Source organism: Copadichromis virginalis, linkage group LG4 (genome assembly GCF_057382275.1).
Source record: "Copadichromis virginalis isolate Kocher_CV1m ecotype Utaka linkage group LG4, C_Virginalis_male_GT1.1, whole genome shotgun sequence".
Classification (NCBI taxonomy): Eukaryota; Metazoa; Chordata; class Actinopteri; order Cichliformes; family Cichlidae; genus Copadichromis; species Copadichromis virginalis.
The window spans coordinates 34,740,705-34,767,466 of record NC_140621.1 but is presented as its reverse complement, the minus strand read 5'-3'; the positions used below and the strand labels follow the sequence as shown (position 1 = coordinate 34,767,466).

At 43.5% G+C, this 26,762-nt stretch overlaps 1 protein-coding gene across 1 annotated transcript; it reads left to right on the top strand.

Moving 5' to 3' along the window:
• The first annotated feature begins 685 nt into the window (after positions 1–685).
• On the top strand, positions 686–26,542 carry LOC146712002 (uncharacterized). Its single transcript, XM_085452979.1, has 8 exons — positions 686–747; positions 1,994–2,110; positions 2,784–3,134; positions 4,040–4,043; positions 14,707–15,148; positions 22,947–22,953; positions 24,709–24,791; positions 25,900–26,542. Exons 2-8 carry the CDS (start codon positions 2,015–2,017, stop codon positions 26,414–26,416), a joined length of 1,500 nt encoding a protein of 499 aa, XP_085309105.1. The 5' UTR covers positions 686–747; positions 1,994–2,014; the 3' UTR covers positions 26,417–26,542.
• The last annotated feature ends 220 nt before the right edge of the window (positions 26,543–26,762 follow it).

Here is a 26,762-nt window from a genome sequence, read left to right as displayed (position 1 = left end):
AAGAAACAGCATTTTCAACTCCTGCTTCATTCAAAGTGCATTTATTGGGTGTATTTGGCGATTGAAGAATATTCCATGTCTTTGCCTCGAGGTTACTTTTGCAGTTTGCTGTGGGCGTGCACTTTAATTTGACTCAGATCTTGATTTTTAAAAATCTTGACTGGATTTAAAATCCACTGTGGTTGTGTACAGAGGCAAAATTACAAACGTGTGCCATTTTCCAAAAGTCCAGGCCTAACAGCATGTCAGCCATATTCCCATAAGATGTTTTATGTGATGAGAAATGTAAGAGAGGACACAGCAGAGCAATGGAAACTTTAATACTGGTAGGAATGTAGTTGGACAGGTGATTCCCGTTTGCACATGTCCTTCTGATATTTCTGACTGCCTGTAATTCGTCTTACAGACCTATAGGAAAATGTACATTTTGAAAATGCAAATTTGTGCTGATCATAAATCTTTCGTGGAGGAAAAGAAAGTTCTCGTAAGCCCCGTTTTGTCTGATAGGCCCTGGGTGGTGTGCAGTTGGTTCTCAGGACTGAAACCTATGATAACTCCTGTACAGACCACTCCCAATAAATAACATCATCTACAATCTAAAGTGAAGGACGTAACAATGTGCAGAATGTGAAACAGCTGATAGAAGGATTTCTATTCATGGTACTTCCTCCTGAAGGCTGAACATTGTTATTTAAACGAAGCAGACTGAGACACAGGCTGCACTTTTGGATGAACCTGGAGAGAGAGGTACGTTTTTCCTCAAAGTCTAGATTTTCACAGATAGTTCTGTGTACATAAAGTGCCAATTAAAGTCCAGTTAGCTGCTTATTGACTAATCAGCTTTGTGACTCTTTCAGATGAATTGTTTATTTCTAGAGTTTCAGTCATTATTTAGAGATTATCAGAGAACACAAACAACATTAGTGAAGGGTACCAATGACCCTCTGAAAGCCTCTGACAGTGCACTCTCTGGACCTGTCCTGCTAGGCAGCGTTCAGTACCAGTGACCATAATATTCCTCTGCAGACAGTCGAGTACTTTGTACTGTGGGTGTTGGTGCTGAAGAAAATGCAATGCACCTGTTTGGATAATTTCTAATAGGTTCTAGTAGATTCTAGTAATTTTTCATGTAAATATTCTCGTCTGTCTTCTTCACCCACAAAACGTAGTCACAGAGTTGCACATGGTTCTTGGATTGGGACCAGTGCTTTTTATTTTAGGTGCTGCTTATTACAATAATACATACGACATACCCAGGCCTGTCTTAAAGACATAAAGGTCTAGATGACCACTATTTTTTCTGCTTCTAAATTCTGATTTAACTGTTATTGTACTTCCTGCGAATAACCCTCAGAAACCTGGTGTCTAAGCAGATACTGACTGGATGGTATTACCTTGGCCTCCAGTGAGGCTCCACTTAGAGGTCTCATTTTTATCTGCACTAAGATACCAACACTGGTATACTTGGTATCTACCCAACTGTGTTAAATAATATATAGAATATATTCATCTTATGATATTTTAAAATTGGGGGGACAGTTGTTGGATTTATTGAGATTTGCATTTTATTATTATATATATATATATATATATATATATATTTTATCATTATTTTCTGTTGGCTTTATGTTGACATCATAAAGCCAAACTCCAACTGAAATGAATCAAGTGTTTTTGTTTCTGTCTTTTTAAGATTCATGTTTTCTATTTTTTTTCTTAGTATATTATTGTATATGTGGATTTTTATTCCATATGTTTGGACTGGAAATTATTTAAGATTAACTTTACTTAAAAATTAATTTAAAGTAAATTCAAATTGCTTTTCTGGACACACCTTTAAATTACTTGACATATAATAATAATAATAATAATAATAATAATAATAATAATAATAATAATAATAATAATAATAAGCCTTTTTGAACGGTAACCCTTACCCTGTTTTTGTCTTAATTTGATGATATCCTCATCATAATGATTCTTCTTCCTGCAGGGACACTGACTGAAATAAAAAATGAGCATTGAGTGGGCTGAAGATGACGGTCTTCCTTCTGGGGTAGTTCGAGTGGACCGTGAAGGACCAGAAGATGGTAAAACCTATGTCATGTACTGAAGGAAATTGCCTTCCCGGGTTTCCTCCGTGGCGTGAGCGATAAGCAGAGTTCTGTCCTTTCCTTCTAAGATTCCTAATTATTTAAAGTAACACTCAGGTATGCCATTCAGCGTGTTAGTACGAGCTCGGGAGCAGCTTGGGAGAACAAGAAAACAGAGACTGCTTTAGGTTGCCTTCCCAATCGACTCAAAGGTTTATTTGATACACAGCAGTTTATATAGATGAAAAAAAGGTTCGTGTGTCAGCTTTCCCAGTTCAAACCGGTACAGACCAAATAAGGAAACGTCTTCCTGCCTTGTGAGCAAAGAAGTATCCTGTGTGTAGTTTATCAGCTCAGCTACAATTTATGATCATCCCAGCAAAATACACTCCTAGACATAGAATACAGAGTTCTTTCATTAGTGAATTCTGAAACAAACCACCTGGCCTTTAACGAGCCTTTTTCTAAGAGATAAAGAAGGGAGGATGGGAGTAAGGAAGTGGTCTCATCTCTGTGGTGTTTTCGACCTTGGGGTACCAGCCTGTGAGTCCTACACATCAATTCTTGGGTCAGAGAGAAAAATAACTAAAACAAAGGGGCCTTATTGAATGACAGAGTTTTCCTGCATAATGTCACTATAAAACAATATCCAGTAAATGCTACCATGGTACTAAAATACCTAACATGTACCATGGCACAAAAAGGGCAAATGTTTCATCGATCCAGAAGTCAGGTTTTCGCCAGTCTTCAGGCGGGATGCTCGGTCAGGGCGTTTACCTCAGCAGAGACCTGGATAAAGCGAGTCGCTATCCCATCGGTCACCCTGAGCATGACAGGGTTGTCATTAAGGTTAGGGTCAACGTAGGAAAAGTGAAGGCCATCAATCGTCAGGACCACCCACTTCAGAAGACCTGGCATGACCACGGATACGACACTGCCTGGGTGCCGCCCAACTGTGGGATGGTGACAAGCGGCCTGGAGGAGAATTGTGTCTGGGATCCCAAGCGAATCACAATCATTGACATCATCAAACCAAAACCTGTCAGGGATACTCGAGCTGGTTCAAGACCGATCTCGATGAGAGAATTAACTTACTCACTCCCAGACCTCCCAGATCCCTACTCATATGATTATGATGATGATTATGATGCATGGTGTGCATGGATGCACTACAGGTAAATTCCACAAGCAGTTATTGTTGTATTTTGCATATTTGGAAGCGTTTTATATATTTTAATGTAAAAAAAAAGACATTGAGTTTTGTATGTGTCATTGTAGTCCAGCAGGATTTCAGGCCATGGGGTGGAGCGCACCAATGCCAGACAGCAATTCTGATAGTGAAGGCGGCCGTGGTGGTGCTGGCCGTGGTGGTGCTGGCCGTGGTGGTTCTGGCCGTGGTGGTTCTGGTCGTGGTGGTGCTGGCCGTAGTGGTTCTGGCCGTGGTGGTTCTGGTCGTGGTGGTGCTGGCCATGCTGGTTCTGGCCGTGCTGGTTCTGGTCGTGGTGGTGCTGGTCGTGGTGGTGCTGGCCGTGCTGGTTCTGGTCGTGGTGGTGCTGGCCGTGCTGGCCGTGGTCGTGCTGGTCATAAAGACTGAGCTTGGTTCATGTAGCCTTTGAACGACACTTATTTTTTTGTGTGTTTCTTTCTTTTGGGGTAAAATACAGGCTTATGTGTCTTTTTTGTTTATTTATTAATAAAACCTTTATTCTATTGTCAACTTTGCCTCCCTGTCTCCTTTTTCAAACTGGATATTGTCATCTCGGTAACATCCGTTCAATATTTATTCATATTAAAACATTTTTAGTGTAAGGTAGAGCCTACTATCTTAGTGAGAAGACCCCATCAGTGAAGAAGGACTTGGTGACAGTGGGAAGGAAAAAGTTCTAACTGGAAGAGACTTTTCATACTTTATTCAAAAAGGTAAACGTTCATATATTCATTAACAGCAAAGTGCCTAAATGCACTGAATCCTCCCAAGTGATTGACCACAGAGATGTGTTACGTTCTGTGAGGCTGTGGGAGTGTGTGGGTGGGGTGTTTGCCCACTCTCCCCGCCTCCACCCCTCTTGCCACTCCTACCCCTCTCTGTCTCTCTCACTCTCCTCTCTCCCCAGGACACAGCTGCTGCTGATTAGCCTCGTTTGCCACCTGACTCCAGTCAGCAATCATCCTCTGAGGCTATTTAAACTGGGGATGAGCTGTGAGCAGGGTGGCTTTTTCCTCGGTGGCTCTACGCGGTTCTGTGCTAGATTTTGGACAGACAGCCTCTTTCTGACCAGTGAGCAGACGGGCTTGTGGGCCCTGAGAGTGTCTCCCCGTGGTGGGGAGTAGGGTAGGAAGTGGGGGAAGTGCCTCCTTTTTTTAACTGGAGACGAGCCAGGCATACACGGAGCTTAGCATCCTGCTTCGAGCCTTCACTTGATTCAATGGAGAGGGGTTCGAAGCGAGGCAATGTCATGGGTTTGTCCACAGGCAGCCCCTGACCAACAGGTGTCGACACCAATGGACCTACAGCTTGAGCTGACGCCTGCGGAACAGGCTGAGACGCTGCACCATGCTCAAGTGGACTGGCAGATACTGGCAAGGCCACTATCCCTTTCTCCACCAAGCCAGCCACAAGAGCAGCTTTCAGCTCAGCCTTACGCAGAGCTGTGGAAACAGAAATGCTATAACCTGATGCCACCTCATGCAAATCCCTCTTCCTACAGGCGTCCAGTTGGACAAGCGAGGGGTTTTTATTAAACACGGCAATATCAAAGGTAGCCATCAATTCTAAAAACAAAAAAAACTACCTGAGGCTAACAATAACAACAAAGAAGCACCACCTCCAATACACAAATGAGAAAACAGGCGGGAAAAGTGTGGCCAGAGGTTAACCAATAAATAAAAGTACCGCCGACCCTCTCCCCAGACCTGCCTACTAAAATCTTAGCCTAGTTAGCTTCTGGAGTGTACCAGGCTCGAGGCAACTTTAAAGGCTAAGCATCAAGTGCACAAAGCACCGACAAGCCTACCCCCGACAGGGAACTAATCCCCACCCGGGATTACTCCGAAAATAATAAAGGAAAAATAAAAAATGAGACAGCAGGGATAGGACGTAGGGGGGCGGGGGGCACCGCCTGGTTCGGTTTACCCACAAGCTGGCAAGTGTGACAGGTGTCACTGAAACATATGACCGTATACTGCAGCATTTCTTTTGGCCGGCAATGAAAGCAGATGTAGTGCAGTTTTGTAACACCTGTCACACTTGCCAGCTTGTGGGTAAACCGAACCAGGCGGTGCCCCCCGCCCCCCTACGTCCTATCCCTGCTGTCGGTGAACCTTTTGAGCATATCCTGGTAGACTGTGTTGGCCCCTTACCAAAGACGCGGGCAGGGAATCAGTTCTTGTTAACCATAATGTGTGTGTCCACTCGATACCCAGAGGCGATTCCTCTGCGGAAAATCACGACAGCAAGCATTACCAAAGCACTAGTCAAATTCTTTACCACCTTTGGCCTCCCGAAAACCGTGCAGACAGATCAGGGTACCAATTTCATGTCCAGGGATTTTAATCGGACTCTACGGTCCCTTGGAGTTTCTCATTCTGTGTCTAGTGCTTACCACCCAGAGTCACAAGGTGCACTGGAGCGGTGGCATCAAACTCTCAAGGCGATGTTGAGTAAGTATTGCCACGACACCGGAAAAAGCTGGGATGAAGGGGTCCCTTTTGTATTGTTCGCTATACGTGATGTGAAGCAGGAGTCTTTGGGGTTCAGCCCAGCTACCCTGGTGTTTGGACATGACGTGCGGGGTCCGCTAAAGGTGCTGAAGGAGAGTTTTCTCAGTGGTTGTGTGCCTAAAACTACTGTGGTGGAGTTTGTAAAAACATGCAAGGACAGGTGGCAACGGGCTACTTTGTTAGCAAAAGAGGCTCTCTGTGTATCCCAGGCAAACATGAAAAAACGATGTGATCAAAAAGCAGTGGAAAGACAGTTCCAGCCTGGGGACAAAGTTCTTGTGTTGTTGCCCGTGCCCAGTTCTGCCCTCATGGCTCGTTTCTCAGGCCCCTATGTGATAGTGAAAAAAGTGTCTGACACCAACTATATTCTCAACACCCCAGAACGCAGAAGGAAGACTCGCCTATGCCATGTCAACATGTTGAAACCATACCATACCAGAGACACCAGCATGACAGAATCATCAGACACTGCTGGGACGGCTGTCCCCGGTTCAGTCCCTGTTGCCCTGCTAAGTGTTGAAGTTAAGGGTGATGATGATCTGGGTACCCTTTCTGAGGGACAGCAATGTGGGCGGTTGTCAAATTCCGTTTTTTTAGCTAAGGCCGAGGCCAACCTATCTCACCTTCCTCCGTCCCAGTGTAAAGAGGTACTTGACTTGCTGCACTCCTACCTGTCTCTTTTTAGTGACGTACCCTCGCGTACCCACGTTTGTGAGCATGACATTGACGTTGGAGACGCAGTCCCAATCAAGCAGCATGCATATCGTTGCCCCTTCGCCAAACGTGAGGTCATGAATGAAGAAGTTGAGTACTTAGTAGAAAACGGCTTGGCACAACCTAGTTGTAGCCCCTGGAGCTCCCCATGTCTACTAACACCTAAGTCTGATGGCACACCCCGTTTCTGCACAGATTATCGGAAGGTAAACGCTGTAACGGTCTCTGACTCTTTTCCGCTTCCTCGTATGGAAGACTGCATTGACAGCATCGGCCCTGCCAAATTCATCACCAAACTCGATCTCCTTAAAGGCTACTGGCAGGTGCCTCTCACTCCCAGAGCTTCAGAGATTTCTGCATTTGTCACCCCTGACCACTTCATGCAATACACAGTAATGGCCTTTGGCATGAAAAATGCCCCAGCTACTTTTCAACGACTGATGCAGTTGGTGTTGGGAGATGTGCCCCAGTGCAATGTGTATCTAGATGACGTGGTGCTATACACAGACACATGGGCAGATCATATGTCCCTTCTGAGGACAGTGTTTCAGCGGCTAGCCGAGGCCTCGTTGACCCTCAATCTCGCTAAGTGTGAGTTTGGTAAGGCAACCGTCACTTACCTAGGTAAGCAGGTGGGGTTTGGGCAGGTCCGCCCAGTGGAGGCGAAGGTTGCTGCAATCCTGGACTACCCGAGTCCAGCCACCAGACGGGAACTAAGGCGGTTCCTAGGGATGACCGGATATTACCAGTGTTTCTGTAAGAACTTTTCTGTGGTCGTGACCCCGCTAACCAAACTGTGTAGCCCAAAGGTGCCTTTTGAATGGTCAGTTGAATGCCAGCATGCCTTTGAGTCGGCAAAATCTCTTCTGTGCAGCACCCCTGTATTGGCAGCTCCAAACTTCTCTCGCCCCTTTAAGCTAGAGGTCGATGCCAGTGCCACCGGAGCCGGGGCAGTCCTGCTGCAGGATGATGAGGAAGGTGTGTGCCATCCGGTCTGTTATTTCTCTGCAAAGTTCAAACCCCATCAACTGAACTACTCTACCATAGAGAAAGAAGCCTTAGCTCTGCTTCTAGCTCTGCAGCACTTTGAAGTGTATGTGGGCTCCAGCGCTTCCCCGGTGACCGTGTTCACAGACCACAACCCCCTTGTTTTTCTGAACCGGATGTACAATCACAACCAGCGACTGATGCGCTGGGCACTCCTGGCCCAGGATTACAATCTGATGATCATACACAAGAAAGGTACTGACAATATAGTGGCTGATGCACTCTCACGCAGCTCGCAATAGGGTGTTGTTGTTGTTGTTGTTGTTTTGATAGGGCTTCAATGTAAGGGGGGGGGGAATGTTACGTTCTGTGAGGCTGTGGGAGTGTGTGGGTGGGGTGTTTGCCCACTCTCCCCGCCTCCACCCCTCTTGCCACTCCTACCCCTCTCTGTCTCTCTCACTCTCCTCTCTCCCCAGGACACAGCTGCTGCTGATTAGCCTCGTTTGCCACCTGACTCCAGTCAGCAATCATCCTCTGAGGCTATTTAAACTGGGGATGAGCTGTGAGCAGGGTGGCTTTTTCCTCGGTGGCTCTACGCGGTTCTGTGCTAGATTTTGGACAGACAGCCTCTTTCTGACCAGTGAGCAGACGGGCTTGTGGGCCCTGAGAGTGTCTCCCCGTGGTGGGGAGTAGGGTAGGAAGTGGGGGAAGTGCCTCCTTTTTTTTTATTGTGTTTGTTTGGTAGTCCTCCTGCCTTTCGTGGCTGCGAGCGTTTTCTTTGTTTCTTTGGCGTTATTGGTAAGACGGCGTTGCCGGCCCTTTAAGTTAATGTTAACCTGTACCATTTTGTAATAAAGTTTTATTGATGCAGAACAACTCTGTCTGTTTTCCTTTTCATTCTGATTCCGGACTCATTTGTTACTGGTCCCCTCACTCATATGCCTAGACCCCTTCGGGGGGAACGTAACAGATGACAAAACTAAAAAATATAATGATCTTAAAAAATGTAAAATCAAAAAAATGGTAAATGGCCTGCATTTGTATAGCGCTTTTCTAGTCCTTAAGGACCCCAAAGCACTTTACACTACATTTAGTCATTCACCCATTCACACACACATTCACACACTGGCAATGGCAGCTACGTTGTAGCCACAGCTGCCTTGGGGCGCACTGACAGAGGCGAGGCTGCCGGACACAGGCGCCACCGGGCCCTCTGACCACCACCAGTATAAAAAAGAAACAAAGATGTTCAAAAATCCAAGCAAAACAACACAAAAAGGGAAAAATTGCCTATAAAGATTTTTTTTAATAGCAAAGAGGACATAAAATAGCCCCCAAAAAACAAAAGGGGATTTGTTGGGGATCTTGCTCTTTTTAGGAGGCATGGGTTTGCTTTTTTAGCTTAAAAAATACTCCGAGACATTTGAAAGTGTAAATACAAAGTTAGCAGTAACCTTAAAGTTACAGTGATCACATTTATGGGAAATATGTTATTCCGGTAAACTGGTTTATGTTGTGTAAACATAAGACAGCCTGCAGCAGAAAATACAGCAGGAATCTGGCTGGATGGGCGGTGCCTGCTACAAGTGTCCTTTTTGAGTCTTTTGATTCTGAATGACAGCATGAAATCGTCATCTACAGCACATAAAACCTGGAGTCATAGTGAAGATCTGAAAACGTGTGAACATGAAAAAAATTCATAACAGAATTTAAATGAGTAGATTCATGTGAGTGACTAACAAGTTCATCCATGTGGCAGTGATTACTGTAGAGCCACAGCGCCCCCTGGACATGACAGCAGGCATTACTTTAAATTAATCCAAAAAAAAAAAAAAAAGAATTTTTAAATGAAGGAAAATATAAAGAATTTACACTAAAGTTCATAAAAACTGACAAACTGACGACTGGACCCTAAGAGTTAGTTTGGAGGTTTCTTCATATACAGGAGAGCAGGGATGTGAAATAGCACCAAAGTGGAAAAGTCAAGTACAGAAATTGAGAAGCAGATGGAAGATTACTGTGAATTTAATAAAGATACGAGCAGAGTCTGAAAAGTCCAGAATAGTCAGATTGAGCTAGCTGAGCAGGAAACTGTGGCCTGGGCCAAAGCGAGCGTGCAGATATATTCACTTTATTTGTTTTACCCAGACTCACCGAAGGTTTGGACTCAGGTTGAGTCTGTCTGCTGCAGCTCAGTCACATCTCCACTTCATATGGGTCGTGTATGTGCAGCAGTACTAAGAAAGAAGTCTCCTGGTTTTCAGTTGGCCAATGAGCTGACAGATTTTTACTTTACCTTTTCTTATATCTTTGTCTTATCACTCCAGAAGCAAAAGGTTCCAGAGCTTTAGAAAATGCTCCAGTTGTAAAGACTACAAACCCCACATCACTAAATGATTTCAGGCCTGCTGCTTTAACATCTCTAGAGATGAACATCAGGGAGGAGATTCTGCAGCAGGTGGAAGAGCTTCCACTGATATTTGCATACAGGCCTTGTATATACTCTACTGGTTCATCACAGTGATGTTGTCTCTCTCCTCTGCTCTATATTCTGTAATAGAATGACTGTCAAAGTACACATGATAACAGTCATTGTAAGTCATGGGGCTGTGGATGAGTTTGCTTCTTGGCGTCATTTTTAAAGATCAACACCCTGAAAACTGAAGACATGGCCACTGACTCCAGGGGGTCAGGCCCCATCCTGCACTAACAATAGTAAACGGTGCCACCTGCCATTGAACTGGTGGACAGTTACAAGTATTTGGAGGGTAGTTTTTGATGTTCTGCCCTTTGAGTCACAGTTTGCTGCTACAAAAAAAGGTCCAACAACGGCTGTGTTTTTAAGGAAATTGAGTATTTTTATGTCCATCCATCCATCTTTATCCGCTTTATCCGAGGCCGGGTCGCGGGGGCAGCAGCCTAAGCAAAGAGGCCCAGACCTCCCTCTCCCCAGCCACCTCCTCCAGCTTATCCGGGGGAATACCAAGGCGTTCCCAGGCCAGCCGAGAGATATAATCTCTCCAGCGTGTCCTGGGTCTGCCCCGGGGCCTCCTCCCGGTGGGACATGCCTGGAACACCTCGCCCAGGAGGCGCCCAGGAGGCATCCTTGTCAGATGCCCGAACCACCTCGTACCAAGACTGGTATTTTTATGTTTCATCTGAAATTATGATACATTTTTAATCTGTTCTAATGTTTTGTAGCGTTGTTTGGTACGGTAATCTGTCTCTTCGCCACGGGACCGAACGGACTCAGGCTCTTAGAATGAAAAGTCACATTTTCAGCTGCTTCCCTCAGGTCGTCGGTGAAGTGCCTGCAGTGAAGACCTGCTGTTGTTGCCAACACTGTCGCACACAGCATTTCCTTCAAGATTCAAAGATTCAAAGTGTTTATTGTCATGTGTCCAAAGAATAAAAAAGACATTTCTCTGTGCAATGAAATTCTTTCTTTGCTGCCGATTAATATATGCAATAGAAATAGAACAGCTAAAATACAAATAGTACAAATAAATAAATGAAGACAGAAAGGGAGACAAAAATATTTAATTCTGAAACAGAGATGTGTGCAAAAGAGCCGTAGCTTAATATGCAGGATGGCCTGATGTGCAAAAAGTTATTATTACTGTTCGAAAATAGGTCAGCTGTTCACGAGTCTGATGGCCGTGGGGAAGAAGGAGTTGTTGAGTCTGGATGTTCTGGATTTCACACTCCTAAACCTCCGTCTCGAGGGCAGAAGTGTGAACAGTCCGTGTTGGGGGTGTGTGGGGTCTTTGAGGATGGAGGCAGCTCTCCTCTGGACTCTGCGATGGTTGATGCTCTGCAGAGAGGGCAGCGGGGTCCTGATGATCTTCTCCGCAGTTGTTATCACTCTCTGCAGGCGTTTGCGTTTGGTCCATAGCAGCAGTGCTGCCGTACCATGCAGCGCTGCAGCTGGTCAGTGTGCTCTCCACAGTGCAGCTGTAGAAGCTGCTTAGGATCTTGGCCGACATACCAAATTTCCTCAGGAAATACAGCCGCTGCTGAGCCTTCTGGACCAGCTGTGTGGTGTTCGGTGTCCAGGTGAGGTCCTCACTGATGTAGACGCCCAGGTACCTAAAGCTGCTCATCCTCTGCACTTCAAGGCCCCGGATAAACAGCAGCTGGTGAGGCCTCCTCCTCTTCCTCGTGTCCACTATCATCTTCTTTGTCTTGTTAGTGTTGAGGGTGAAGATGTTGTCCTCACACCATGACATCAGACCATCACACCTCTCTCCTATAAGCGGCTTCGTCCCCTCCAGTGATGCGACCGATCACTGCGAACTAGAGGATGGGACTTTCTTGTAGCTCTTGATAAAACTTGAGCTGTTCTGTTTGTTTGTTTTTCAAATGTCTGTGTTGTTTGATGAGTGGACATGCTGCAAATCTATTTCCCATTGGGGACAATAAAGTGATCACTGACCATTGTTATCAGCTCTATACACTGACCCAGGGTTTCCCAGTCCACCTATAAAGCACAATCAAAAAAAGAAGCAGTGTACACATCATATGACCGATCACACGCCTGGTCTGCCAACAACAGGACAAAGGTATCAATCACAAAAACAACAACAAAACAAAGGCATCATAAACGTAAATCTGTGTGCCCTCTTGGGGAAAGTAAAACAATGAGTCTGCCACTCTTAACCGACACATCCAGTCTGCCTGAAAGTGAAAGACAAAGAAATCTGCAACAGAAAAAGTTAAACATGGATTTACAACAGATTCAATGACATGACAGGTAGCTTATTGTTAAGCAACAGAACAAACACACAGGTGAGTTATTTATACCCTTCCACCCTCTCTTTGTTCTAAATATTTTATGGAGGTACAATGGTAAATACCAAAAGTCTCATTCTGCCTGAAAACACCTGATCTGTGTGTTGCTGTGTGGCAGGAGTGAAGCCTAATTCACACACTGACTATGGAGTCAAGAGCCACGCGCATCAAAATAAAGAATTCTGTGCTTAAATAATAATTTGTAGAATAAATTCTGCACTTGTAAATCCACTTTAATAAACTTCATTTCAAACCACTCTGAGACATCCTTCTTTCAGTTTTGTTTCACGTGCTGTTGTTAAGTCAATATTTACTGGGTGTGGTCCTAAAGTGACTTAACAACAGCACGTGAAACAAAACTGAAAGAAGGATTTTTTTTAAACAGAGCAGAGTGAAACACCCTTTCTTTGTTCCAGGTTACATTGGTCTTCCTCACCTAGACCACCTTGAACGGAACTTAGAGCATTTTTTAGTTGATTACGTAATTCATCAGGTGAGATTGATACATCAGGTTGTATGTGAGGAGCAGGATTTTAAATTCTGGATTTAACAGGAAGCCAAAACAGGAGAAATCTGCTCTCTCTTTCTAGTCCCTGTCAGGACTCTTGCTGCAGCATTTTGGATCAGCTGAAGGCTTTTCAGGGAGTTTTTAGGACTTCCTGATAATAATGAATTACAGTCGTCCAGCCTGGAAGTAATAAATGCATGAACTAGTTTTTCAGCGTCACTCTGAGACAGGATATTTCTAACTTTAGAGATGTTGCACAAATGGAAGAAAGCAGTCTTACATATTTGTTTAATATGAGCGTTGAAGGACATGTCCTGGTCAAACATGACTCCAAGGTTCCTCACAGTGTTACTGGAGGCCAAGGTAATGCCATCCAGAGTAAGAATCTGCTTAGATACCATATTTCTAAGATTTTCAGGGCCGAGTACAATAACCTCAGTTTGATCTGAATTAAACTTATAGATCTTTTTCACTAGTACCTACTTGGCTCAACTTGACTTAACTCGGTTCCGGTCATGTTGATGTAATTTCTGTGCGACATGAACGCCACAACAGCACGTTGAGGTGATGGTAAACCTGCTGCTCAGTCTGGGCCTTTGTGTCAGACTTGGGGGCCACAGTGTTGTTTTTTCTGTACACATTTCCCTCGTTGCCAGGTTCAAAATGGCGGTTTAGATTTTTGTAAAGGAGAAGCTCTCAAGACTCATCGAGTGACGCCACTGACTAGCCAATCGGTGACATGCCGTCTGGTGACGTCACATTTTCGTATCACCTGGATCCCCAGCCGAGTAGGTACTAACAGTAGGTACCAGGCACCACCACCTAATAGAAAACCCCAAAAAGGAGTCGAGGTGTGCAGAGCCGACTCGAGTAGGTGGTAGTGGGAAAGGGTTATTAGTTACAGCACTTTCAGAAAGACGTCTGCTGTAATGAACTGTATACCCCACAGCTGTATAACCCATTATCGTAAATTTAAGTAATGAAAAGACAAAAGAAGACTGTTTAATGTTCAGTTTCTATGCTATCTATGCTAGCAAATGTGTGACTAAAGACACTGATGGGCTCTTTTATATTTTGAGAGAAGCCAATTTAGTGTAATAATAGATTCAGGCCGTCATTTTCAGCATCTGCAGCTTTACATAAATGCAAAGTTAGCAGAAGCCTTAGAGCCACAGCAGGAGCTCGTTATATGGGAAATATATCAGCCAAATTCCCGTAAACTTTCATTGGTCCAAAACGAAAGTCAGTCTGCAGCAGAATGGAAACATTTGCAAATACAGCAGGAATCTGACTGGACGGGAATTTCCTGTTACGTGTTTCTGTTATATAACTCATCTGCATCTGAACAAGAGCATAAAATTATAAATATTAAGGAGACAAATTTCCTTTAATATCACAAAACTTTTATGGAGGAAAATTGGAAAGTGCCAAACGTTTCATTCTGGCTGAAAACACCTGATCTGTGTGTTGCTGGGTGGCAGGAGTGAAACCGAACTCACACACTGACCACACCTAGTACATATTGTCTGTAACCTAAAGACAAGGACGAGCAACAGCACATGAAACAAAACTGAAAGAAGGACGTCTACTGTTAAAAGAAGCAGAGTGAGGCACGGACTCCATTCTTGGATCAACCTGCAGAGAGGTACGTGGACTCAAACAAAGTCTGAATGTTTACAGTGAATCTTGTCAGTTCTGTGTGTATGAGGACATATTTAGACTCCGCTGTGAACTTCCTGACTAATAAATTCTTAATTTTATAGCTAATCTTATCTGTTTTGTCTTATTGGCACTGATGTCAGTAACATATTTTTTTCTACAGGGACACTGACACCAACATCTGGATCTGAAAAATGAGCTTCCAGTGGGCTGAAGATGACTTTTTGCCTCCAGGTGTGGTTCGAATGGACTGTGAAGGACCAAGAGATGGTAGAACCTACGTCATGTACCACGGCACCACCAGTAAGAGTGCTCGATTGATCCTGAAGTCAGGTTTTCAGCGGTCTAAAGATGGGATGCTCGGTCCAGGGGTCTACCTCAGCAGAGACCTGGAGAAAGCGAGTCGCTATCCCATCGATCATCCTGTGCATGACAAGGTTGTCATTAAGGTTAAGGTCAAAGTGGGAAGGGTGATCGTCATCAACTATCAGAACCACCCACTTCAGAAGACCTGGCAATACAATTGCTACGACACCGCCTGGGTGCCGCCCAACTGTGGGATGGTGAAGAGCGGCCTGGAGGAGAATTGTGTCTGGGACCCGAATCGAATCTCAATCATTGGCACCATTGAACCAAAACCTGTCCATGGCGCTGGAGGCAGCGCATGTGGTTACAAGTAAACTCAGAGCAGGTTCTGATTATTTTGTACGTTCAAATGTATTTTTATATATTTGGATAAGAAATCATAAAATGACATATTTTGTAACCATGTCAGTGTAACCTGAAAAATAAACGTGCCATAGAAATGACTTTACTATTGTGTTCATTGCAATATTCATATGTAAATAATTAATTATTCCATATTTGTATGCATAAAAAACACCGAAAACACATCAGATGTCTAAACTGAGACATTTTACTGTTTAATAAAAAAAATTGTTGGAATTTGATGACAACAACACAGCTAAAAACAACTGGGATGGAGGAAACAAAGGCCTAGAAAAATAAATGGTGCTAAAGAGAAACAACAAGAGCCACAGTTTGCAACCGGCCAGCAACATGACTGATATAAAAAGCTGAGAGTTGCAGTGGATCTAAGGAGCAGATTGCCTGGTTCATAAAAAAAATGTAGCCACCAGCGGGCATTGGTTAGAATGAAACTCCTTTATTGAAATTGCACTGACACGATGCTTTATACTGTGTATACAGTGGGGCAAAAAAGTATTTAGTCAGCCACCGATTGTGCAAGTTCCCCCACCTAAAATGATGACAGAGGTCAGTAATTTGCACCAGAGGTACACTTCAACTGTGAGAGACAGAATGTGAAAAAAAATCCATGAATTCACATGGTAGGATTTGTAAAGAATTTATTCGTAAATCAGGGTGGAAAATAAGTATTTGGTCACCTCAAACAAGGAAAATCTCTGGCTCTCACAGACCTGTAACGTCTTCTGTAAGAAGCTTTTCTGTCCCCCACTCGTTACCTGTATGAATGGCACCTGTTTGAACTCATCATCTGTATAAAAGACACCTGTCCACAGCCTCAAACAGTCAGACTCCAAACTCCGCCATGGCCAAGACCAAAGAGCTTTCGAAGGACACCAGGAAAAGTATTGTAGACCTGCACCAGACTGGGAAGAGTGAATCTACAATAGGCAAGCAGCTTGGTGTGAAAAAATCAACTGTGGGAGCAATCATCAGAAAATGGAAGACATACAAGACCACTGATAATCTCCCTCGATCTGGGGCTCCACGCAAGATCTCATCCCGTGGGGTCAAAATGATCATGAGAACGGTGAGCAAAGATCCCAGAACCACACGGGGGGACCTGGTGAATGACCTGCAGAGAGCTGGGACCAAAGTAACAAAGGTCACCATCAGTAACACACTACAACGGCAGGGAATCAAATCCCGCAGTGCCAGACGTGTTCCGCTGCTGAAGCCAGTGCATGTCCAGGCCCGTCTGAAGTTTGCCAGAGAGCACATGGATGATACAGCAGAGGATTGGGAGAATGTCATGTGGTCAGATGAAACCAAAGTAGAACTTTTTGGTATAAACTCAACTCGTCGTGTTTGGAGGAAGAAGAATACTGAGTTGCATCCCAAGAACACCATACCTACTGTGAAGCATGGGGGTGGAAACATCATGCTATGGGGCTGTTTTTCTGCCAAGGGGACAGGACGACTGATCCGTGTTAAGGACAGAATGAATGGGGCCATGTATCGTGAGATTTTGAGCCAAAACCTCCTTCCATCAGTGAGAACTTTGAAGATGAAACGAGGCTGGGTCTTCCAACATGACAATGATCCAAAACACACCGCCCAGGCAACAAAGGAGTGGCTCCGTAAGAAGCATTTGAAAGTCCTGGAGTGGCCTAGCCAGTCTCCAGACCTCAACCCCATAGAAAATCTGTGGCGGGAGTTGAAAGTCCGTGTTGCTCGGCGACAGCCCCAAAACATCACTGCTCTCGAGAAGATCTGCATGGAGGAATGGGCCAAAATACCAGCTACTGTGTGTGCAAACCTGGTAAAGACCTATAGTAAACGTTTGACCTCTGTTATTGCCAACAAAGGTTATGTTACAAAGTATTGAGTTGTATTTTTGTTATTGACCAAATACTTATTTTCCACCCTGATTTACGAATAAATTCTTTACAAATCCTACCATGTGGATTCATGGATATTTTTTTTCACATTCTGTCTCTCACAGTTGAAGTGTACCTCTGGTGCAAATTACTGACCTCTGTCATCATTTTAGGTGGAGGAACTTGCACAATCGGTGGCTGACTAAATACTTTTTTGCCCCACTGTATGTATGTGTATGTATGTATGTGTATGTATGTATATATATATATATATATATATATATATTTTAGGGGTGCAACGATACACAAAATTCACGGTTCGGTTCGATACTTTGGTGTCACGGTTCGATATTTTTTCGATAAAAAAAAATGTTCATGCATTTTTAATTTGTCATTTATTAAAATTATAAATATATATTTTAACTCAAAAGTACAGTTTTTAAATTTAACCCTAACCCTTGTGCGTGTTTTTTATTTTGACAGCGAATGCGCACCTGCGGACCACTTATGTGCAGCCCTGGTTATTTAGCTCATCATATTGCAGCCACAGAAATTCTTTTGTCCATGAAACCATAAAGCTGCACTTTCTTTTTGCCTTATAGTCTGATTTGTCATAACTTCTCCGTTTTGTGGTAAGCTTTTCTTTGGCTGTCACTTCTTCACCCTGACCTGTCTTGTTTGGCTCAGCAGAACTGAAATGCTTTTACACACTCACTCACATAAGCTCAGCGATTCTCTGCGTGATCAACCTCTCACATGTTTAAGCTGCGGGAGATTTCACTTGTCATGTTTGCATAGTAAGCTAACAATTAATAAGACGATGTCAGAGGAATTGGTGCACAAATTATCATCACTCACAGATCAGTGCTGTCGCTCTCTATACACAGTTCGCGCGATTGCAAAGTGAAAGCAAAAAAACAAGCGCAAATTCAAACGCGATTTCAATATGTCACATATTGACAGTGGCTCACCGATGCCAATGACATAATTACCCAGCTACATTTCTGAAAGAATGCAAAAGCATTGACATATATTTTTCCTTCCTACAATAGCCCGACGGGCAGGGCAGAGGTAGATTTTGGTAGCCCGACTGAAAAAATCGCTAGCCCCAGGATGTCAGGCTAGCGATATTGCGAGCCCTGTATCTGATTGAGGAATCACTCATCTTTGGAAAAGAGAGTTTATTACAGAGAAATGTCTCTTTCCAAAATAAAAGCTATACTATCCGCTTCTTCTGGGCTATATTCTCAGCAGCATAAGGAGAATCCTGTGCTAACAGCTGTCTAAATGACTCGGCTAAAGTTAGTAGCATGCTTGTTGTTTTTGTCTTTGCACTAGGATGATGTCGGCGTAAATGTGCAGTCATATTCGTTGTGTTCCCGCTAGTGCTTTCAGGTTAATCTCGTTGAAATGACCTTAACACCACAACACGGCAAATCTCCATTAACGAGCTACCGCCGATCGCTCAGTGCATGGGGCTAGACGGCTAACACGTTAACGAGCTAACTGCGCTAACACACTAGTTCCCACCCATGTAATTGAGCATTGCATGGCACATCCAACATACTGTTTTACTTTAGTCCATGACTCGCTTACCTTCAGGGTCATACGTCACATGAAAACCAAAATAATTCCAAACGCCAGATCTGAATGAGGGTGGGGGAGGTGCCCTGCGCTCTTCCTTCTGACGATGCTGTCTGTGTTGAGCGCTCAGTGGATCTGCGCTGGACAGTGCAGCCTAGGCGGAGTAGTCGAACGCAGATTCACTGAGCGCTCAACACAGACAGCATCGTCAGAAGGAAAGTTGATAAAATAAATTACAAATGTTGTATTGTTCGATACATATGCGTACCGAACCGAAAGCACTGTATCGAACGGTTCAATATCGATACGAATATCGTTGCACCCCTAATATATATATATACACTCAACAAAAATATAAACGCAACACCTTTGTTACTGCTCCCATTCCCCATGGGATGGACGTAGAGACCTAAAATTCATTCCAGATACACAATATAACCATCCCTCCCAAACAGTGGTCACAAATCAGTCCAAATGTGTGGTAGTGGGCACATCTGCTATATTGAGATAATCCATCCCACCTCACAGGTGTGCCACATCAGGATGCTGATCTGACATCATGAGTAGTGCACAGGTGTACCTCAGACTGCCCACAACAAAAGGCCACCCTGGAATGTGCAGTTTTGTCTCACAGCAAAATGCCACAGATGCCACAAGCAATGAGGGAGCGTGCAATTGGCATGCTGACAGCAGGAATGTCAACCAGATCTGTCGCCCGTGCATTGAATGTTCATTTCTCAACCATAAGCCGTCTCCACAGGCGTTTCAGAGAATATGGCAGCACATCCAACCGGCCTCACAACCGCAGACCTCGTGTAACCACACCAGCCCAGGACCTCCACATCCAGCAGGTTCACCTCCAAGATCGTCTGAGACCAGCCACCCAGACAGCTGCTGGAACAATTGGTTTGCACAACCAAACAATTTCTGCACAAACTGTCAGAAACCGTCTCAGGGACGCTCAACTGCATGCCCGTCGTCCTCATCGGGGTCTTGACCTGGCGTATACGACAGCGTGTACCAGTTCCCACGAATATCCAACAACCTCGCACAGCCATTGAAGTGGAGCGGACCAACATTCCACAGGCCACAATTGACAATCTGATAGACTCCATGCGACGATGTGTTGCACTGCATGAGGCAAATGGTGGTCACACCAGATACTGACCGGTTCTGGGTCCCCAGACCCCCAATAGCGCAAAAAACTGCACATTCCAGGGTGGCCTTTTGTTGTGGGCAGTCTGAGGTACACCTGTGCACTACTCATGATGTCAGATCAGCATCCTGATGTGGCACACCTGTGAGGTGGGATGGATTATCTCAATATGGCAGATGTGCCCACTACCACACATTTGGACTGATTTGTGACCACTGTTTGGGAGGGATGGTTATATTGTGTATCTGGAATGAATTTTAGGTCTCTACGTCCATCCCATGGGGAATGGGAGCAGTAACAATGGTGTTGCGTTTATATTTTTGTTGAGTGTATATATATCTACGCACACACATATACATAAATCACTGACTTTCAGCTTGTTGTGTTTGTGGATATATGACTGACTTTAATTATTAAACATTCGCACATAAATAAGTGACGTCATATTCAGTACTTTTGACAGTTCACTCTTAGGCCGCTCCATCTTATTAGGGAAATTCCACATACATAAATGTAAATTTCAAAACTCAACCCCTTCATTTAATTTGTTTTTGATTGAAATTGAATATTACTTAAACTCTCTTAAATTAACTTCCAATAAAAAAGGTTTATCATTGATTGAAATTCATTCAGAAATGTTTAACGAATGAGCTGTCACAACTTTCAAGTACAAAGTTTTATGAAGTCTGTCACATTCCCCCTTTTTTCCTTTTTTCTCCTTTATTTATTTCTCTTTCTTTTTTCATTGTACTGTATATTGTTACTCTTATTTGCCTTGTATGTCTACTGTACAAACTGAACTGGAATGACTGACTGTTCGCTTTATAAGTTCAATAAAGTTTGGAGGAAAAAAAAACCCCTCTTCAGCCGCTCCCTTCTGCCGTATTTTGCGGCAAAATTATCCACACCCACCGCCGCGCTATGAATTGTGGGATATATGGTACCCAGTGTTGGGTAAGTTACTTTAAAATAGTAACTTAGTTACATTACTAGTTACTTCTCTCAAAAGTAACTCAGTTACTTCAAGTTACTCGTTACTTTCAAAGTAACTAGTTACTAGGGAAAGTAACTTTGGTTTTACTCAGAATTCTCTTGTTAATGTGTTGCTTCCATAACTTTGCAGTCTTCTAGCTTGCTTACTTGCCACAAGTGCACTGTGCCACCTACCAATAGAAAGAAAAAGATAATGTGCATATTTCCACGAGAGAAATCCCACGCCTGGACCGTCATTGACCGCTGCCATGATTCTAGCCTACGTCACAGTGTCATCTGCGCCTTTTACATCCAACACAAAAACTGCAGTCGTGGTGCTTTCGATTGTACTCAGAACTCGGAAATTCTGCCTTCCGAATAGGAAGATGTAGGTAACACCAGACTGCAGATGAGCTGCATACAGAGCTGGACTGGGACAAAAAAATCATCCCGGGCATTTTGACTAGAGACTGGCCCACCATTATAGGGAAAATCATAAAGCCTTTGAATGAAAACAAACACTGTTGTGACAGTGATGTTCACTGTTCTGATGGTATATATGCATCAATCTATCAATCGTTTGTTGTAAGATTCAGATAATTATTTTTTAAAAACGAGACATTTTAAATGAGAATAAGAAAGAAAAGTATTTCTTTGTGCCCCCCTTTCCCTGTTAATGCCCTACCTGCCCCCCTGGCAACACTTTGCTAGACCCGCCCCTGCACAGTTACCAGCTGTCAGCTACTTAGAAAAGGATCCTGGGGTTATTTGTCTCTCAGAAACAGTTCATAACTTCCCTTCAACTCATTCATGTCACCTAAAAGGTAAACCTGTTTCTCCATCACCTGTTCAGCTCTGATGATCCAGTAAGGACATCTCCTGGTTTCATCTTCATGTTTCCCTCTCACCACATAACCAAACCATATCATGACCAGCAGCTTTGCAGCTGTGGCTCCAGCAAACATCAGCTGATACTAGAAATTAATATTAAATAAATTCTAGCAACAGCTGATCAAGCTTAAACGTGCTGCTGTTGTTTAGCGCGACATCCGCTGGTTTCCTCTTTCTGGCACAAAGTGGGCGATAAACAAACAAGAGAGACGATCAGCTGATCACTGATCAGTTTTCATGATTGAAGTAGAAACAGGAGAGGGAGGGGGGAGAATGAGAGAAGAAGAGGCAGCTGTGCAGCGTAAAGACACAGAGTAACTCCAGCTTTGTGTCTTTTTCATTGTAGCTGAATTACGGGACAAACTGTTCCTTTTCACCTCAATAAGAAACGCGTAATATTTTCTCTGAATACCAGACGGGACGGTTGGCAACTCTAATAACTTATGAACAAAATCATTAACTTCATAGCACCACCCAGCTGTATAGAAACTCCGTCATGCTAGCTAGCACGCAGTACGAAAAAGTCAGAATAACGAAAATAAACTCCACCTAAACTTGGTTCATATCTGACCCAGAGAGACTGCAGGTCAGAACTTCTTACCTGAAGTTCAGTTCACACTCGGACCGGCGGCCGCCTCGGGTCTCTTTTCCTTCTGCCTCCCCTTTTCCTTCATCCACCTGCTGCCTCCACCACTTGCTAATGTTACTGAATCTGTGGAAACTCCGCGATGCCACCACACGAAGTAACGAGTAACGACCCTATCTAAATCCCAGTAACGAGTAACGCGTTCCTGATTTTGGCATAATAACTAGTTACCGTGCTCGTTACCACAATAATAACGTAGTTACTGTAACGCGTTACTTAATAACGCGTTAGTCCCAACACTGATGGTACCACGAAGCGTGCACCGGACCACGCTTGATATTTGGGGAAATCGACGGCGCATTTGGAGTATGCATTTGAAGTACACTTCGAATTGGGACAGCCGTCGTCGCGTGGCGGTGACGTAATCGCATTTAAAATGCGTACTTCAAGCGTGCAGTCTCTTAATTGGGACACAGCCAGAGAGAGAAAAGCAATATCAAAACATGTGGCCAAGAGTGAGCGAGCTGGAGAGACACAAGGACCATGACACTGACCAATAAGACCGGACTGGGTAACCTGGTTAAAGTGGCTGGTCAGACTTCAGGGAGGTCTCAGGTCCAGCTTTTGGACTTTTATAACAGGCAGGTGCTGAGGAAGGCGACCTCTGTCATGTTAAGTTTCAAACAAACCGTCTCTTTAGGTCATCGGTGTGAAGTGCCTGCAGAGAAAACCACGAGGCATAGTTCTTTATACCTGCTGCTATTATCGTGCTTAACAACACTAAACCATAACTGTTGTTGCCAACACTGTCACACACGGCACTTTCTTGCAGCTCTTGATAAAACTTGGGCTGTTCTGTTTGTTTTTCTTAAATGTCTGAGTTGTTTGATGAGTAGACATGCTGCAAATCAATTTCCCATTGGGGACAATAAAATGACCACTGACCAGGGTTTCCAGTTATTACAATAAAGCAATAAAGTGACACCAGTTAGATTCAAAAGGACCAAAGATGTACAAAAAGAAAGAAAATATCACAACCGCAAAGGTACAAAATTTTAAAAACACGCAAAGATGTAAAAGTATCGACACTAAAAAAACAAAGAGGGAAAAATGACTGTCAGGAAATACACAATGGTATCAAACAGACAGAAGAATGACACAAACACAAACTGTGCTCATAGACTGTGTTGGGTCACCTTTTACATGTCTGTGCACACAAAACAATGAAAAAATATAGTTTTAAAAAGATGCTCAGCGACCACAAGAAGTTACAAAGCAACACAACGAGGAACAAATTAACTGCAGGACGATAAAAGAGACGTATGAAACAACACAAAGAGATCAGCGTTGTTGAAATCTCCCAATTCTTTGAATCTTTGGGCTGAAGGAAGGACAATACTCGGTGTATAAATGCTCAATCAACAATCATTTATTTCCGTACAATTCAACAGTCAGAGCATTACAACGTCCGGACGGGAGAGATGCTACCAGAGGGTCAGGCACATGTCTCAAAATGGTGACGGGTTGCTCAGCTTTTTATAGTCTCTAGTGGCCCCCAGCTAGTCGTAAAAGCCAAAACATCACATTTTTTCTCTGTTACAGCGCCTAAGTTATGACCTCGGCAGTTGTTTCTCTGCTTTCTGTAAGGTGGGGGTGTGGAATGTGGTCTATCTATCTCCCCTGTCTTTAGACACAGAGTCTCCTGCTTACAACCTTCTCTTCATGATTCAACACTTAAGCATATCAAGAAAACAGTGTCACACATTCCCAGCAGATCAAGGATACAGAGTGATGCACATTTATCTAATGAACTAATATGTGAATATGTTCTGTTAACTCAAAAGTATAATGAGAACTAAACTACATACAGCTCACACACTCTATATTAAAGGGTATAATGTGATCTACAGCAGTATTCTAATTCAACTACTTTGATTACATATATAAGGTAACATATAATAACAGAATAATCTAATAGCGTCGATGTCTCTGCACACAAGCCCTCATCACTACAGAAGGACATCAATGTGATGATGTTGATCCTTAGAGTCACACTGATAATGGGAAATATGTCAGCTGTATCCCTGTAAGCTGGTTTATGTTGTGCAAACGTAAGTCAGTCTGCAGCAGGACAATGGAAACTTTTGCAAATACAGCAGGAAAATGAGTGGACGGGAATTTCCTGTTTCCTTTTGAGTTTTCTGATAACCTGCTGTAGAGCTCATCTGCATCTGAGCAAGAGCATATATTTAGAAATATCAAAGAGACCAATTTCCTTTAAAACCTTAAATCGATCATGGAGAAAAACTGGAAAGAACCAAAATTCCTGTTCTGCCAAAAAGTCCCTGATCTATGAGCTGCTGGATGGCAGGAGTGAAACCTAACTCACACTAAGTACTCCAGCACATACTGCCTATAACCTAAAGTGAAGGACTTAACAGCACGTGAAACGAAACTGAAAGGAGGAGGTCTGTTTGTGGTATTTCCTCCTGAAAAAGAAGCAGAGTGAGGCACAGACTCCATTTTTGGACCAGCCTGCAGAGAGGTACGTGGACTCAGCAAACACACTTTTCTTCTTTTTTCCTTAAAAAGTCTGAATGTTTGCAGTAAACGTTGTCAGTACTGTGTGAATGAGGACATATTTACACTCAGCTGCGAACTTTCCGACTGATAAAAGCAGATTTATGTCAGTTTTATCAGGACTTAATGATGAACTTTTCAACTGTGTGAAAGTCCAGCGAGAGGGTTTCTGAATCACATTTCCGTGCAGGAAATGTGATTCAGAAACCCTGAGTTTGAAATTCTACTTATTGTGAAACAACTTTTCAGTGAGGTGATGATTTGTGAAATAAACGTGAACATTAAACAGAACATCGTCATCAGGCTTTCACAGCTACATGGACAGTGAGCCAATTCAAACTTATTCTATTACATGTTTATTTTTCTACAAATATTCATTTTTCCATTAATAACAGTCAAATTAAGTCAGAAAGAGCCGCTGACCTCTGAGGCCAGACACTCATCTTTGGCACAGCAAGTTTATCTTTTGTTTGTTTTTACTTTTGCAGTCAGAACTATAATCTGAACACACTGTTGTGCCAAATACGGTTTGCTTTTTAAAGATCTGAGGAAATAAAAAGGGGGGAAGAGGGGAGAAAATAAGAACATGACAGAGCACAGATAGAAATGCACGATGTATCACCAGCTGCTGCACCTGTGAGAAAAAACAAACATACAGCACCTGAAACACAAAAGCATGAAAATGCACAGATACATAAATCAACAATCTTCTTGTGAGTGTGTGAGAGAGAGAGAGCGGCATGAGCCAGAAACAGGAGCCCAGCACCCAGCAGAGCGTCCATGCCCACTTTGATAATGAAGTGATAATTCCCAATTTGAGAGATAACAAAAAAAAGATTAAATGTATCTCATATCGTCAGATCTGACGCAACACAATGAAACACAACACCTGCCTGGACTGGAAAGTATTTAGGATTAACCACTGTTATTTTATAATGAGTTATAAATACTGTAAAAATCATTTAAAACACCTGATTTCTTATAATAACTCCCCATTTAATATAACTAACTCTCTATTTTAAAGTTCAGGCTTCTTGTTCTTAACGCTGTGATGTTCTCATGATTTCCTGCAGAGACAATCACACTAACATCCGAATCAGAAAAATGTACTTCCAGTGGGCTGAAGATGACTTCCTGCCTCCAGGGGTAATCCGACTGGATTGTGAAGGGCCAAGAGACGGTAGAACCTACGTCATGTACCACGGTACCACCAGTGCGAACGCTAAAAGAATCCTGATGACGGGTTTTGGCCAGTCTTATGATGGGATGCTCGGTCCGGGGGTCTACCTCAGCAGAGACCTGGAGAAAGCAAGTCGCTATCCCATTGGTCACCCTGAGTATGACAGAGTTGTCATTAAAGTTAAGGTCAACGTGGGACGGGTGATCGTCATCAACTATCAGAACCACCCACTTCAGAAGACCTGGCAATACAGTGGCTACGACACCGCCTGGGTGCCGCCCAACTGTGGGATGGTGAAGAGCGGCCTGGAGGAGAATTGTGTCTGGGACCCGAATCGAATCTCGATCATCGGCACCATCAAACCAAAACCTGTCCAGGGCGCTGGAGGCAGCGCATGGGGCTATAGGTAAACTCAGGAGCAGGTTCTGATTATTTTGTACGTTCAAATGTATTTTTATATATTTGGATAAAATAAATGACGTGTTCTTCTGTAACCGTGTGACTGTAACCGAAGAATAAACGTGTCATTAAACTGAGCTGCTCTCTGTGTGTGTTCAACAAGATTTTTATATACAGTAGAACCAGTCATATATGAAGCCAGGTGAAACTACAGGTATGTCTTAAAGACATGAAGGCCTGGGCGACCTGTAATTTTCTACTTTTAAATTAAGACGTCTTTAAAACATTTGGCTCTAAAAATCAGACACACGGTGTCAGCACAATGAATTACAGCTGATTTTCAGGCTGAGAAAGACA